Genomic DNA, 15,463 nt, shown 5'->3' with positions numbered 1-15,463 from the left:
TGATGAAAAGGGAAGTTATCTCTTCATTTATTTGCTGTTCTTCTTTTCCTGAACTAATTATTTTTATCCTATACCTTTTTCATGAGGCCTTGTCTAAACCTTAGTATGGATGTCTTCAAAGGATTAAAGATGGTGACCCCAGGTGGCTTCTACAGTTGTCTTGACAAAGACTTGGGCAGAAAAACAGGGAGTTTGGGCTGGAATCGATTCATAAGTGTAATCACCATGCTTTCTAGTTTCTGTATTTCATGCTTTTACATCTTGGGGCCTTACTGATCATGGAGGGACTGCCCCTTCCAGGGCTCAATAATTACTAGAGATCAAAAACGACTTATCTGTGAATGTGCCCTTCCGACTGCAAATCAATCAGTCCAGAGCACATACCCCCAACCCTTGGCCTCCTTTATGGGGCTTTTACACTCAGGGTCACTACTCGCTGCTTTAAATCACCCTAAGGGACCAGGTACCAGACAACTAGAGACAACTTCTATGGCCCAGAGGTCTCTGAAATTATTCAAACTAAGCCAATCCTAAATCTGCTCACCCTGCCTCTCCCATTCCTTCCGGCAGAAACTACAATAAAGGCTCTTTCCTGCCTTTTCCCTTACTCTCTTTACTTCCTGACCGACCCTGGTGCTTCCCAGCGGCTCTTCCTCTACTTTCAGCCCCTCTACCCAGTGTGGTGTGTTTCCTTCTCTTGGGATCTGTGAGTATAAAAAATTGTCAATGGCCATAGTTTCCTGCTCTGTTGCTCATCAAGTTCACCAAAGACATCTACATTACCGAATTCAATCAATATTTTTCTCTTTATCTTACCTCTAGGACAGTGCACAATAAATATTTGTTTTTGAACGAACCTTAATCTCTCAGCACTTCCTTCCTTCTTGAAACACTCTTCTTTCTTTTTTTTTTATTTTTTATTTTTTATTTTTTGATACAGAGTCTTGCTGTGCTGCCCAGGCTGGAGTGCAGTGGTTCAGTCTTGGCTCACTGCAACCTCCACCTCCCAAGTCCAAGTGATTCTCCTGCCTCAGCCTCCCAAGTAGCTGGGATTACAGGTGCACACCACTAGGCCCAGCTAATTTTTGTATTTTTAGTAGAGACAGAGTTTCACCACATTGGCCAGATTGGTTTCGAACTCCCAACCTCAGGTGATCTGCCTGCCTCGGCCTCCAAAAGTGCTGGGATTGCAGGTGTGAGCCACCACGCCCAGCCTGAAACACTCTTCTCTCTTAACTTTCAAACATGGGTAGGAGACTCGATCTTAGTAATGCTGAGAACAGTCACCTGCTGAGCACTTCTCTTGGGTCAGACACTGTGCTCGGCGCTTTTGCCTCCATTGTCTCAAACAATGAAACACAGCAACCCGCATCACAGGGAAGAAGACAGGTTCAGAGAGGCGGAGTAACTCCCCCAAGATTACACAGCTAGCCGTGCTAAATCCAGACGAAAACTCAAATCTCACTTGGATTTACCTGCATTCCTGAGTAAAGAACATTTCTTGCTCAGTCATGACAGGGTCTTAGAGGGATAAGTGGTTTTAGGTAGTTTTGGAAAGAGTGAAACTAAGGGGTGGAGAGTTTTGAAAAATTGATCAAACAGAACACAAAGAATTAGAATGAGAAGTTGGTGTGTTTCAGAAAGCGGAAAATATGAGCCAAGGGAGAAGATCCTCCAACAGAGGGGTATCACCTGTCCTACCTACCTCTCTGAGCACACACTTCCTGAGGCCCCAGTTATGCCTGGGGGACCTGCAGGTGGCATACACATTCTCTGGCTCGTGGCCTGTCAGGGGCTCTATGCCACATGATCTGGTCTAGGCAGCCCCCCTGTAACTCTCCTTCAACTGGCAGCCACATGGCCTCAAGGCCGAGGCAGGTGAGCCTCACACCGTGTCCTGAATACTAACATCTGCTCCTGTTGGGGAATTTGGCTCAGGTGAGTTCCAGAGCCGCAGGCTGTTCCCTGCTTCCTCTGGTTGTGGACAGGCCAGGTTCGGGGTGAGGGGTATGGGAGCTGGCTCTGGAGGTATGAAAAAGCACAAACAGCCCTTTTCCTTACATGACGGGTGAGGAGTGGAGGCACCCAGGTGGTTCCTAGAGACCTCAATTTCTAAAAGAATGCTGCCCTTCTTTTCTCAAGAGAAGGCCTGGCTGAAATGAATGACACAAATCAGTGAGGTAAACCTGTGGTAAGCTGAATAATGACCCCCAAATACGTCTACCTCTGAATCCCCAAACCTGTGAGTGTTGCCTTATATAGCAAAAGGGACTGTGCAGGTGTGATGATGATCCTGAGATGGAGAGGTTGTCTGGGCAGGCTGGATGCAGTCACAGTGGTGCTTATAAAAGTGATGCAGGAGGAGTCAGGAAGTAGGTGTGAGGATGAAACCAAAAGTCAGAGTGATTCTAGGACAGAACCATGAACCAAGGAATGCAGGGGCCTCCCAGAAGCTAGAAAAGGCATAGCAGGGAATTCATCCAAAAGGGACTAAGTCTGATGACATCGTGAATTTAGTCCAGTGGAATTGATTACTAATTTCTAGTCTCCAGAACTCTAAGAGAGTTTGTGTTGTTTTAAGCCACTAAGTGTTAATTTGTAAGAGCAACAACGGGGAACTAATACAGATTCCAGTTTGGATCTGGGGACGACACTGTCAGCACCTCTACCTTTTGGGATGACTATGAAATTATGTATCTCTCCCCTAAAATGGAATTTTGTATTGATCCATGAGCATTTATTGAGTATCTACTATGTGCCAAGCAGAATTCTAGGCAAAGGGAATATAGCAAGAAAAAAAAAAACCAAGTATATCTGCTTTCATGGGGCTTACATATTAATTGGAGAATCAGGCAATATATCATTGCACAACAAAATAAGATTCTTTCAATTACTGGTCTCCAGGAATGCCTTTTGGAGGTGGTGACAGGTGAGCTGAGATTTGAACCATTAAAAAGTCACAGCTGTGTGAGGACCTGGGGGAAATGTATTTTGAAGCAAGTACATTTAGGCAGAGGGAACATGAAGAGAGAGAGAGTGAATTTGGCTTGTTCAAAGAGCAGACAGCAAGTATGGCTGGAGCCGAAAATGTGAGGGGGAGAGGGAGAGATCTGTGGGGCCAGACCTTTCAAAGTGTTGAAGGCATGGTAGGCAGGCTAGATTTTATTCTAAAAGCAATAAAGATGCCATTAGAGCAGCGGTCCCCAATATTTTTGGTATCAGGGACAGGTTTCCTGGAAGACAATTTTTCCAAGGATGGGAGTGGGAAGGTGGGGAGGGGGGGAGTAGGAGAGTGTGGTGGGGGGTTCTGGAGGGAAATGTTGTGAAACTAGGAAATAAGAAGTGGGATGAAACCATTGAACGGCACAGATCTAAAGCCAGATCATCAGGGATTAGATTCTCAAAAGGAGCCAGCAACCTAGATTCCTCGTATGCCCAGTTCACAATAGGGTTCAGGCTCCTATAAGAGTCTAATACCCAGGCAGAGCTCAGGCGGTAAAGCTCACTCACCCGGCGCTCACCTCCTGCTGTGCTGCTGGGCTCCTAACAGGACACCTACCCATACCGGTCAGCGATCAAGGGGCTGGGGACCCCTGCATTACAGAATTAAACAACGTGCTGTTGTAAGTGCTTATGGCTCTGGCTTTTTAAAAGATGGCCTCAGTGGCTGTATGGAATATGGAGGGGTTTAGGGTGGGTGCTGGGAGGGAGGTACAGAGGGGCAGCAAAAAGACCGGTTAGGAGACTTCAGCTGAGAAATGGTGGGTGACAGTTAGTGGAGAGATGAAGGGAAGTGGGTGGAATCACATGGATGGATAAGCTACTTTTATGATAGTAAAAGAAGGCAGTTGAGCCCAGCACTTTCGGAGGTCAAGGCAGGTGCGTTGCCTGAGCTCAGGAGTTCAAGACCAGCCTGGGCAACAAGGTGAAACCCCATCTCTCCAAAAATATACAGAACGTAGCCAGGCGTGGTGGCGCATGCCTGTAGTCCCAGCTACTTGCGGGGCTGAGACAGGAGGATCATTTGAGCCCAGGAGGTTGATGCTGCAGTGAGCCTTGTTCACGCCACTGCACTGAGTGGATTGATTCCAATAAAAGCATATATCATTGTGGTAGGGTAGGTGGGGGGCTGGATAGGGTAGCCTGGGTGACAGAGCGAGACCTGTCTCCAAAAAAAGAAAAAAAAAAAAAAAAAAAGGAAGGAAGAAAGAAAAAGGCAGTTGTTGATGATTCTGGAGTGATTGCTGGAGTGAATGGGCCACTTACTGAGATGTGGAAGTCTGGGGACAGGTTTGGGATTTGATCGTTTTCTTACTGTGCCCAAATGAAGCATAAGACAATCAATCCACCTCATTTGAAAGACTGAGCCAGACTCTCGGGACACCTAACCTGGTAGGAGATGGTAGCATAGTGGTTAAGTGCACAGTCTTCAGAGTGCGATTGCCTGGGATTGGTTGCATCTCAACAGCTTTGCACCTGTGTGATCCTGACTGGTTGCTTAACCTCTCTGTCCCTCAGTTTTTCCCATCTATAAAATGGGGTTAATGAACCCCAGTTCAGTGATGGTGTGAGAACTAGATGAATGCCGAGCATGTTGCACACACTCATCGAATGTTGCTACTGTGGCTTCCCTTGCAGTCCTGTCTGAAATCCAGGTCACACAGTTCTTCTAAGAGAGCACCAACCAGGAAAAAGAGGTCAAGAGTAAAACAGAGCCAAGGACCTTCAGAGGTTTTATTATCCAGCCCCACCCCTGCCCCACCTACCCTACCACAATATATATGCTTTTATTGGAATCAATCCACTCAGAAAATGATGCCAGGATCTGGAAGATGAGCATCTTTTTCCCTGGTATTGGAGAAGCTACAGTTCTTCCTTGACTTTTGGTTTCTTCTTTTGCGTTGGAGGTCCCTTTGGTTTGGCCACCACCACCACCTCCTCAGATGTTTTCTTCTTCCCAGCGGACTCTTCCAGCTTGGATACATGCTTGGTCACGTTCTTCAGCTCAGGCGACTGCTGTTCAGGTAACTCTTTCTTTGTCATAGGCACCTCCTTTTCCTTAGCTGGCACTTCCTCTTCTATCACTTCGTTTTGCTCAACAGACAATAGCTATGAAACAAAAGGTGGAAAGAAGAAGGGAGGAAGGGAAGAAAGGGAGAAAGAAATAGACAAGAAATATGTGATCATTGTGGTTGTAGTAGTAAAGGCTACTTCTTCTGAAAGTGCCCAGAGATAATCAGTCTTTGGACTGCAGGGTTTTCATAGATGCTAAAGATCCTTTTGGTTTGGGTGGTAAAATGCTCAACTGTGGTTTCACCCTTCAGGTAAGAGGACCTTGGGAGGAACCAAAGGTTCTAAGTCTACAGATGTGGCTCCTGCACCACTAGCTCCAGGACTGGACAAGTGACCAGTCTTAGCTAATGAGATCTCTGTCCAGGACATTTTCTGAGACATCTAAGAAGTAGTTGCTTGCTTTCTAAACTGGGAGGATGTTAGTTTGGAGCTGTAGTGTAATCTTTGAACTTCTGTGGGGAAATGACTACTTGAGAATGAAACCAACATAGAGGAAAACAGAGATGGGAAGACAGAAAGCAAGCCTGGGTTCTGGATCCACCCACACCTGATGTTCTACCAGTTATATGGGATAAATTCCCATTGTTGCTTAAAGCAAAGAGTAGTGTCTAGAATTTCCAGCGGAAAGTCTTAATTAATACAGATGGCACCGTCCAGCAGAGGGTCTCACTGAGGCATGGCTAGGGGAGAAAGCAGGCTGTGGTCTCATGCATCAGGAGAGTAATGCTAGAGGGCAGAATCCCACCAAGACATCTGGTCAGTCCCAGGGGAGCGGCCCAAGGCAAGCAGCTGTGTGTTACCTCAGAGCCTCGGTCTTTCTAGATGTTTCTAAAGTCTGCCCTTTCTGCTTCCCATAGTAAGTGCCTTTGAAATAAAGGTGACTAGTAGAGTCACCCAAACTGGATGGCTCTCCATCCATCCTCAACCATCTCCCGAGATTATGTAACTCTAAGCACACTCTTTTGTCATCCATTGAGTTCCTAGGGATTCTGTGTGGGACAGAATAATCCAAGGTGTTTCTGTTGCCCCTTACCTCATCCTCATCCTCATCCTCAATCCTAGTTTTGATGTGGCTTTCCAGGAAGTCAGAGAAGCCCTTCAGTGTATGTTCTCCCTTATACAGGACAGCCTAGGAAGAAAATGGAACAGGGTCAGGATGGGATCCTCTTCCCGAAGAGATGCTCGAGGATTGCTACCTAGGTAAACCCAGGGTCAAATTCCTAACAACCCCGAGTATGTTATGCAGGCTCCTTAACTTGTCTTAGCCTCCAGTGCCATGGCTCCAAGGGAAGAATAATAAAAATGCCTCTGTCATAGGGCTGTTATGTAGTGGATGAAAGCATGGACTGTAAAACCACACAACGAAGCCTCAAACTTTGGCTGCATTACTGCAGTGTGGTCTGGTTATTTAATTTCTCTGACTCAGTTTTCCCATCTCTAATATGGAGACAAAATAGTACCTACCTCGTAGGATTGTTAAAAGGATAAAACAAAGCGATGTATGTGAAGTACGGAAAACAGCACCTGGTTCGTGATGAGCACTATAGGCGTTTGTTATTATTATTATTGCTATCATAGTGACAATAATAAGAGGAAGAATAGTTATTCTCAAAAGCATCTGGCATATGGTCAGTGCTCCGTTATCATACGTTCTCTTTCCCTTTTTTTTTTTTTTTCTTTTTCTTTCTTTTTTTTTTTTTTTGAGACGGAATCTTGCTCTGTCACCAGGCTGGAGTGCAGTGGCGCGATCCCAGCTCACTGCAACCTCTGCCTCCTGGGTTCAAGCAATTCCCCTGCCTCAGCCTCCTGGGTACTTGGGACTACAGGCATGCGCCACCATGCCTGGCTAGTTTTATATTTTTAGTAGAGATGGGGTTTACTATGTTGGCCAGGATGGTCTGGATCTCTTGACCTCATGATCCAACTGCCTCAGCCTCCTAATGTAATGAGATTACAGGCATGAGGCACCGCACCCGACCCCCTTTCCTCTTTAGGAAAGTTCAGAAGCTTCTTCATGTCCACAGGTCACCCAAACTTCTTCAGATAATTTGAGATTATGACCTTAGCCTCATCCTCTCAGCCCAGCCTCAGTTGCACAACTCCCTGACATGCATCCTCTGCAGTGCAGACTGAGCAAAGAGTGGGTCACAATGGAATCTTGCCACAGTGCTGGGTCACCCTTCTGCCCACCTCTTTGTTCAGACTACACTTCCTACCTGTAGCACATAGTCCCCACCATTCTCCGGAGTACTGGGTCTGCATGGAGACTTGCAGCCATATCTGCCCTCCAGAATCTCTTGCTCCCCCTTGATTTCAATTGCATTCATCCATACTCTTCTAAGGAGCAGAAACCTGGGCTCACATTTCTTTGACTGATGCTCTTTCCCGTGCATGGACATGGCATGGAGAGTGGGTTCTATCAACACTGGTTATGGCTGATGACTGTAATCCCAAGGTGGAAATGACATTGTTTGTCTCTAGCATGTATTTTTTCCTTCATCTAGTAATACCCCACATCCAATATTCTCATGGAGATTCCTCCCACCTTATTTCATATAGTTAGGGTAGAGCTCAGCCCCAATACTAGTAGGAACCGTATAAACCAGGCTTGCCCATCAAAACATCCACATCCACTTGGCCACAGTGATTGGGTCAGGGATATGCAAGGTACACCCAATGATAGTGAGTCTCAGGAGTTTGGTGCAAACTACTGGAAAATATTCTTTGAACTTGAATGTTAGAGGATGGATAGTGGCCGCAGCTGAGAATAAAACTGCTTTGGTAGAAAGCGCAGCTGGAGGTAGGGAGAAACTGAGTCCCTGATAATAACATAACATTGTTTTCAGCCATGTGTGTCCCAAGAGCCCCTCACTTGTTGAGAGTCGGTGGGAAACAGCCTGAAGAATGGGTACCGGTCCAGGTACATCAGCTGAATGTCATTTGCTGTGATGTCGATCTTGGCAATGATGATCGTGGAGTGGTTTTGATACTTTCGGCCTAGTTCCTCCAACAGCGGGAACAACATCTTGCACTTTTTAGACCAGGGTGCATCTGGAAGAGAAGGGCCATGGCTCAGACTCACATTGATGAAGATCCAGAAAGCTGGCGCCACCCAACACATGGCATCGCTGTGTTCCACTTGTGGTCCTGCTGTTTTGCCAATTGCACTCCCTCTTTCTTTTAATCATATATCAGGTTATGTTTACATTTCAGCCGTAGTACCTGATTGTTATTCGATAAATTAGAAAAAGATAGCTTTGGCCGGGTGCGGTGGCTCACGCCTGTAATCCCAGCACTTTGGGAGGCTGAGGCTGGTGGAACACAAGGTCAGGAGTTCAAGACCAGCCTGACCAATGTGGTGAAACCACATCTCTACTAAAAATACAAAAATTAGCCTAGCATGGTGGCATGCGCCTGTAATCCCAGCTTCTCAGGAGGCTGAGGCAGGAGAATCACTTGAACCTGGGAGGAAGAGGTTGCAATGAGCTGAGATTGCACCACTGCACTCCAGCCTGGGTGACAGAGAAGGACTCCACCTCAAAAACGAAACCAAAAAAAAAAAAACAAAAAAAATAAAAGAAAAAAATAGCTTAGTTCTCTTCTACCTAAATACTAACGCTTTTGGTGTGTTCATGTTTTCTTTTATTTTTTTTGTTTTGCTTTTTAGAGGCAAGGTTTTGCTATGTTGCCCAGGTTGGGCTCAAACTCAAACTCCTGGGCTCAAGAAATCCTTCCATCTCAGCTTCCTGAGTTGTTGGGGCTACAGGCTTTTGCCACTGTGCCCAGCTTGCTTTTTTTCTTTTTTTCAAATTCCTTTCTTTTAACATAGTGTTCCACTCTAGTAGAAGAAGAAAGCCAAGAACAATATTTATGCTAGATGACTTTTTATGTTATGCCGAAAAGTGTGTGTGTGTGTGTGTGCGTGTGTGTGTGTGTGTGTGCGCGCATATGCATTATAGCACAGGGGTTTTTCACAATAGAAGTTTGGGAACTTGCCCAAAGTTATGCAGTAATTTCACTTTTCAGATCAGAGTAGTTAAGCAGAAGAAGTGGGGTTTAAAGACAGGCTGCTTTGACTAGTGACCACTATACCACAGATAGAGATTAATATAACATAACATATATATGTTATGTTATGTCATGTCATGTATATGCAATTACATGTCATGTCATTATACATATGAAATTCAGTGGAGGAGAATATCCCCAAGAAGTGTGACAGGTATAGTAACTACTCTTGAGTAACTACTCTTGGACAGGGGACACTGAACTTTCTTGTGGACAGTTCTTTGGTCTTTGAATGTGGTCCAGGGTCCTGGGCCTCTGGAAACCAGACACCTGCTCCAATCCAAGGGAAAGCAAACCTTACCTGCTTGTCCTTCTATTAGAGCTCAAAGCTCAGTTTCTGGCTCTGTAAGAGAAATGGCCTCAAAAGCCCCCAGACACGCCACCTTCGGATGATCATCCCCCATTTACAAGCCAAGTGTCTTCATGGCCATCCCCGCTGCCTGCAGCATCTCTGGCAGCCCCACTAGCACTCAGCGGGTCCTGGGTCAGAACAGGAGGGGGCATAATGGTTGCAGCCCCAGGGGGCCAATCCCGTAGCACTACTTCCAAGAAAATGAAGCTGATTTTGCCTTTTATCAAAATGAAATAAGACAGTCTCATAACTCTGGGTGTGACGTAAGTACAGAATGGCTGCACCTGGGTAGCGGATCTTGGTGATTCAGCCACAGACCTTAAGCACCTCACTCTGTGAATAAGAGTCCCTTTCAGAGTGATTGTAAAAGGACTGCATGATGCAGTGTAGCCCTTGCCTTACCCTCAAGAAAGTAATAGCATCAGAGCTTGCGTTAAACTTCTTGTCTTGCTACTTACTGTGTGACCTAGGGTAAGGTCATTAACCTCTCTGCGGTGGGGTTCCCTGATCTGTGACATGGGGAAAACCAGCATACCTTCCTCACAAACTTGTCACACAGCTCCTTAGAACAGGTGTGTCAATAGCAAACTCATGCTTGACTCATTGTAAGGGCTCATTAAATGTTAAAATAAAGAGATGTCTGAAGGAACTTCAGTATCACCTTTCTCTGTGTCTCAGTGTGGGAGAGAACATCTCTGGCTTTTTCTCTCACGTGCAAATCAGAAACAATGGGAAAAGGGCAATAGTTCTTAGGCGAGCCCTGGAAGTAATTATAATAATAGAAATAACAACAGCAGTAGCAATTTTCACTTATCAAGTGCTTACAAAATGTCAGACGGGCTAAGTACTGTACATGAAGGATTGGGGTCCCCACCTCCTATGGGCCATTTGACAAGTAATCTAAAGCCAGAAGCAAAGAAATCCTGTACAGCAGTTAGGAGTGTAGGTGCTAGAATCAGATGCCTAAATTCAAATCCCAGTTCCAGCACTTATTGGCTGCAAGATACTGGGAAAAAATGTCTTCACCTTCCTGAGACTCTATTTAATCATCTGCAAAGTCAGAGCAATAAAAGTAGCTACTTTCAAAAGGATGTTGTAAGGAATAAATGAGATAATGTATGCAATGGCTTAGAATAAAGCCCAATATACTACAGCATCCAATCAAACATTGTTAGCCATCAGCATTATTGCTTTTAGAAATAGCCACAGGCCTGGGTTATATGGAAGGCATTGCATACATTGTAAGAATTACATTTCTGGGGGACAGAGTTGCATTGTTCCTGATAGCATCTTGAGTCAATCTCTTTGGGTATCTGAAGACCATCCTTGGCATGGTGCATTGATGGGTTTTAGAGATTTCAATGCCGAAGAATTCAGGAGAAACATAATTTTGGCACCTGTTGCCTCCCAACCCCTCTTGAAGGTACTTACAGAACATCACAAACACGTCCTTTTCTTTGTCAAAGACGACTATGTTGAAGTTCTTCCCCACGAGCTGCTTAACCAGTCCCTGGTCCCAGTGCTTTGGAATCTCTTCACTGGATTGATGTTTCTAGGAAGCACATTTGAAAGGTCTAAGAATCTTCAGAAAGGGTTTCGAAGTTGTGGGCCTCCCCACCCTGACTGGAAACAGCTAAAGGTTTTCTTGTGTCTTTTCACAAGAGCCTTAGAAAAGAGTTTGAAATACTGAGATGGATCATGAGCTTGATGTCAACCCTGGATGGTTCAGGGCAATTTGCGGTCAGGGGACTAAGGAGCAGACAAAGCTTCAAACTGGGATAGATTCTCAGATTTTATAAAAAAGAAGCTTTAAACTGGGTGCAGTGGCTCACGCCTGTAATCACAGCACTTTGGGAGGCCGAGGTGGGCAGATCATGAAGTCAGGAGTTTGAGACCAGCCTGGCCAACATGGTGAAACCTCGTCTCTACTAAAAAAAGAAAAAATACAAATATTAGCTGGGTATGGTGGCATGCACCTGTAATCCCAGCTACTCGGGAGGCTGAGGCAGGAGAATTGCTTGAACCCGGGAGGCAGAAGTTGCAGTGAGCAAAGATTGTGCCACTGCACGCCAGGCTGGTTGACAGAGCAAGACTTCATCTCAAAAAAAAAAAAAAAAATTAGTTGTCCTCAATTACTCTAAGAATCAAGATCAAGACCACTTACATGACTTATGAAATCTTGATCGCACTTTGATTGGTCCCTGCAATAAAGGAAGTCTTCTCTTTTCTTTCCTCAGCCATGTTGGTCTTCAGTTTATCCAAATGGCCAACCTTCCTCCCAGCTCAGGCCTTTGTTAACGCTGTTCCTTCTGGCTGACAGGCCTCCCCACTCCTGATTCCTACCCTCCCTTCTTCATCTGGGTAACTCAAAATGTATGCCTCAGAATGACCCAAGGGAGGACTTCCTTGACCCTCCCCGGTCTAGATGAGGACTCGCTGCCATGAATTCTCATAATACTCAGCACTTTTTCTTGTATCACTTATTCACGTTTACTATTTATATTTATTTTTCTAGTTATTTGATTAATGTGTCTCTACCATACTAGATGGAATGTCAGAAGAGATTTTTCTTTCCTCACCATTGAGTATCCACTGCCTGGTACATAGTAGATCCTCAATAAATGTTTTGCAAATGAATGAACAAAAAATGAGCTCAGCTTTTGCTTCTCTTTGAAGTAAGTGTTGGAAATCTCAAAACAAATATTTTTCTACAACCATTGCCTCCTGAATGTCTCCTGAATCCACATCCTTTTCTCCATCTGCGCAGTTACTGACCAAATCCAGGTTGCCTCCGTCTCTCATCTCGATTGACAGAAGAACCTCTAGATGTTCTCCCTGAATCTCCTCCCAATCCTCCCACACCTTTATTCTTTATAAGCAGGGCTCTATTTTCACCAAATCTGGCTTCTATCATTGCTCTTAGGAAACCAAATTCTTCTTCTTCTTCTTCTTTTTTTTTTTTTTTTCTGAGACAGAGTCTCACTCTGTCACCCAGGCTGGAGTGCAGTGGTGGGATCTGGGCTCACTGCAACCTCCACCTCCCGGGTTCAAGCGATTCTCCTGCCTCAGGCTCCTGAGTAACTGGGACTACAGGTGTGTGCCACCATGCCCAGCTAGTGTTTTGTATTTTTTGTAGAGACGGGGTTTCACCATGTTGGTTCTTACTATGCAGCCTCTGTCTGGCTCACAGCCTCTTCTTCCACAGGGTCCTCCCTCACCGCACCCCCTCCAGTCTCTGGAAAGCACTTAAAGATTCTATCAGTGGGAGCACAAATGGGGCAGCCATGGGGCATGGGAGATAGAAGATGGTGACAATTGTGGGGAATGGCTCAGATCAGGTGGATCTCATAGGTCTTGTAGAGGATGCCCATCTCTGCTCTAACAGCATAAGAAGACATGTTGGCCTTTGAGAGGAAGACAGACACCACCTAAGATCTAACTGCAAGGGAGAGAGAGAGAGGATGGGTAGTATTCCAGGTAGGATTTTAGACATGGTGATGGAAAGTGAGGAGGACCCAATGTGAAGACATCTATTTTCTTAGTGATCTAGGGGTAGAGTGCTCGGCCGAGAGTGGGTGGGAATGGGATATGAGGACAGAGACACTCTGAGATTTAAAAATGAACACACTAACAGAAATTTCCATGTGGATGCCAGGACTTTTCTCAAAGTCCATGGGAGGCTAGTTTGCAATGCCATGAAGCCAGCTACCCTCGTGGTAATGTTGGTCTGGAAGCAGGGAAGTTAAGGGGGTTCAGCCAGAGTTGGAACTTTGCCTAGTGAGTACTATGGGGTGTAGAGGAGGCGGAAGATGGAGGGGATAAAAGAGTTAAGGGAATCATCATCAGAGCAATGAATGATGGAATGCAAGTTTGCAGACGGGGCACTAAAGAGAAATGGGATCAGGAGGTTGGGGGCAATGAGAAGGATGAGGAATCGTAGCCATGTGTGTCCTGGAGGGAAAGTCAGGCATTGGGAGGTGCTGCAATCTCCAGGTTGTGGGCATGGGAGCAGGGAGCCGACATGGCATGGACACATCAGCTGCTGGAGGAGACCAGGGTTGTGGACACTGACATCTCTGGAAATGATGGCAGAGTTGGGGCTTAGAGAAAGGCTGCCATCAGGAGCTTAAGTCCTCGGAGAGTGAAGGGAGATAGTCACAGGGCAGCAACAAGGGGGTGAGAGCACAGGGTCAAAAAGCATGAGATCCAAGGCATCTGGGTTTCTAAAGGTGAAAGAACGAGAATGGGTTGGAAGTGGAAAGAAGGACAGCAGCCTCACCACTCGGCCCATGAAAATGCTGTGCACACAAGACAGCTTCTGTAGAGAAGGCTGCAGGGGCAGCTGTGTCTCTGGGGGAATGGACAAAAGGCAGTAGAGGACTCAGGTAAGGGCACCATCATTTGGGTTTGTCTAGAGAGTCTCAATTTACTTCTATTGTTCCAGATTTTTTTTTGGGTGGGGGGAGAGGTCTTCCTCTGTGGCCCAGGCTGGAGTGCAGTGGTGTGATCGTAGCTCACTATAGCCTTGATATCTAGGCTCACGCGATGCTCCTGCCTCAGCCTCCTAAGTATCTGAGACTACAGATGCACACCACCACACCTGGCTAATTTTTTAATTTTTTGTCAAGATGGGATCTTGCTGTGTTGGCCAGGCTGGTCTTGAATTCCTGGGCTCAAGCGATCCTCTTGCCTCAGGCTTGCAAAGTGCTGGGATTATAGGCATGAGCCACCACAGCTGGCCCATTCCAGAATCCTTACTCCCATAATGTCCCAATTTGGAAAATAAACGATATGGTTACCTTGCTCAGCAGAGTAGCTGTGGAGATATAGACAGTGGGTGACTAGACTACGTGTTCCATGTGCTTCTGCAGCCTCTCCTTCCTGCCAGCAAAATAGATGAGCCCCCTTCTAACCCCATCCAACCAAAAGGTCCCTAAAGCTTTTGAGGCTAAGTCCTGATTGCCCTGTGGCTCCATTCCCCTTCTCCTCCTCAAAGCAAGCATATACTCTTGGACCAAGTAGATCTTTCACATTGGAGGTGATAGGAGAAGAAGAGCCTCCTTTCAGAGGGCAAGTTAACCCTACTGAGTGCCTGCATTTCTATTGTGCATTCCTGCAAAGGAAATGCCTCCACTTTACAACTAAGAATGAGTGGAGGAATTAAAGGCTTGGGATAGGTCAGAAGTTGGATAGATTTGAGGTGGGGAGATGGGGGATTTCCCCACATTGAGCTACAAAGTTGATCTTTATTCTGCCTCCACATACAGGTGAGGAGAATGAACAAAGCCAGCAGAATTATGAGAAGGAGATGATTTTGAGGTTCTGGATAAACCTTGTCCAAGAACAAACCTACCTTGGCATTTTTACTCAGGAAGCTACGGCCAAATTTCTTGAGGTTTTCGTAAGTTATGTCATCCGAAGGCATTTTGTACCTGGCGTCAGAACTCAAGTTTAGGATTTGGACAGATGGTATATCGACCTCTGTGACCCGGAAATACTCAATGACACGTCTATTTCTGGGTTCGTCTGCATTCACAAGGATGAAAAGGATCTGCCAAAGAAAATGAAACCCTTGTCTCTCTGGATCCTTTGCCAATAGAGAAAAACTGTTGGAAGGCTGTGGACTAAGGGGATGCACATGGTGGGGTCTGTGGAGCACCTCTGCAAAATGTAACGAAGGCAGGTGCAGCTCTGCACCGAAATGCATGGCAGGCGGTAGCCACCAGCCTGGCTTCAGCCTCCTTGCACTGTGCTCCATCCACACAATTTCAGGAGGTCAGGAAGCCCTGAGCTTTCATTCTGTTTCATTCTGTTTCAAACTGTTTCATCAGTTTCGTGATCTGTAAAATGATTATCACAGTGCCTATCTTCTAGGCAGTGAGAATTCTGTGAGAATTAAACAGGACAATGTATGGAAAGGCTTAGTTCAGGGACTGGCAGGTAGAAAGTGTTCAATACGTGACAGTTATT

At 45.8% G+C, this 15,463-nt stretch overlaps 1 protein-coding gene across 1 annotated transcript in view; it reads right to left on the bottom strand.

Moving 5' to 3' along the window:
* Window positions 1-4,863: 4,863 nt before the first annotated feature.
* The window catches only part of PDILT (protein disulfide isomerase like, testis expressed), a 44,751-nt gene continuing 34,151 nt past the window's right edge, over window positions 4,864-15,463 (bottom strand). Inside the window, exons 8-12 of the mRNA XM_025371135.1 lie at window positions 14,847-15,044; window positions 10,925-11,045; window positions 7,946-8,124; window positions 6,107-6,202; window positions 4,864-5,109 (exon numbers count right to left, since the gene is read on the bottom strand). Coding sequence (XP_025226920.1) covers window positions 4,864-5,109; window positions 6,107-6,202; window positions 7,946-8,124; window positions 10,925-11,045; window positions 14,847-15,044 — 840 coding nt within the window. The remainder of the gene's footprint in view (window positions 5,110-6,106; window positions 6,203-7,945; window positions 8,125-10,924; window positions 11,046-14,846; window positions 15,045-15,463) is intronic.

The sequence above is a fragment of the Theropithecus gelada genome, chromosome 20, assembly GCF_003255815.1.
Source record: "Theropithecus gelada isolate Dixy chromosome 20, Tgel_1.0, whole genome shotgun sequence".
In the NCBI taxonomy this organism is placed as follows: domain Eukaryota; kingdom Metazoa; phylum Chordata; class Mammalia; order Primates; family Cercopithecidae; genus Theropithecus; species Theropithecus gelada.
Note: the sequence above shows the minus strand (reverse complement) of the source record. Positions and strands in the feature narration are given on the sequence as shown.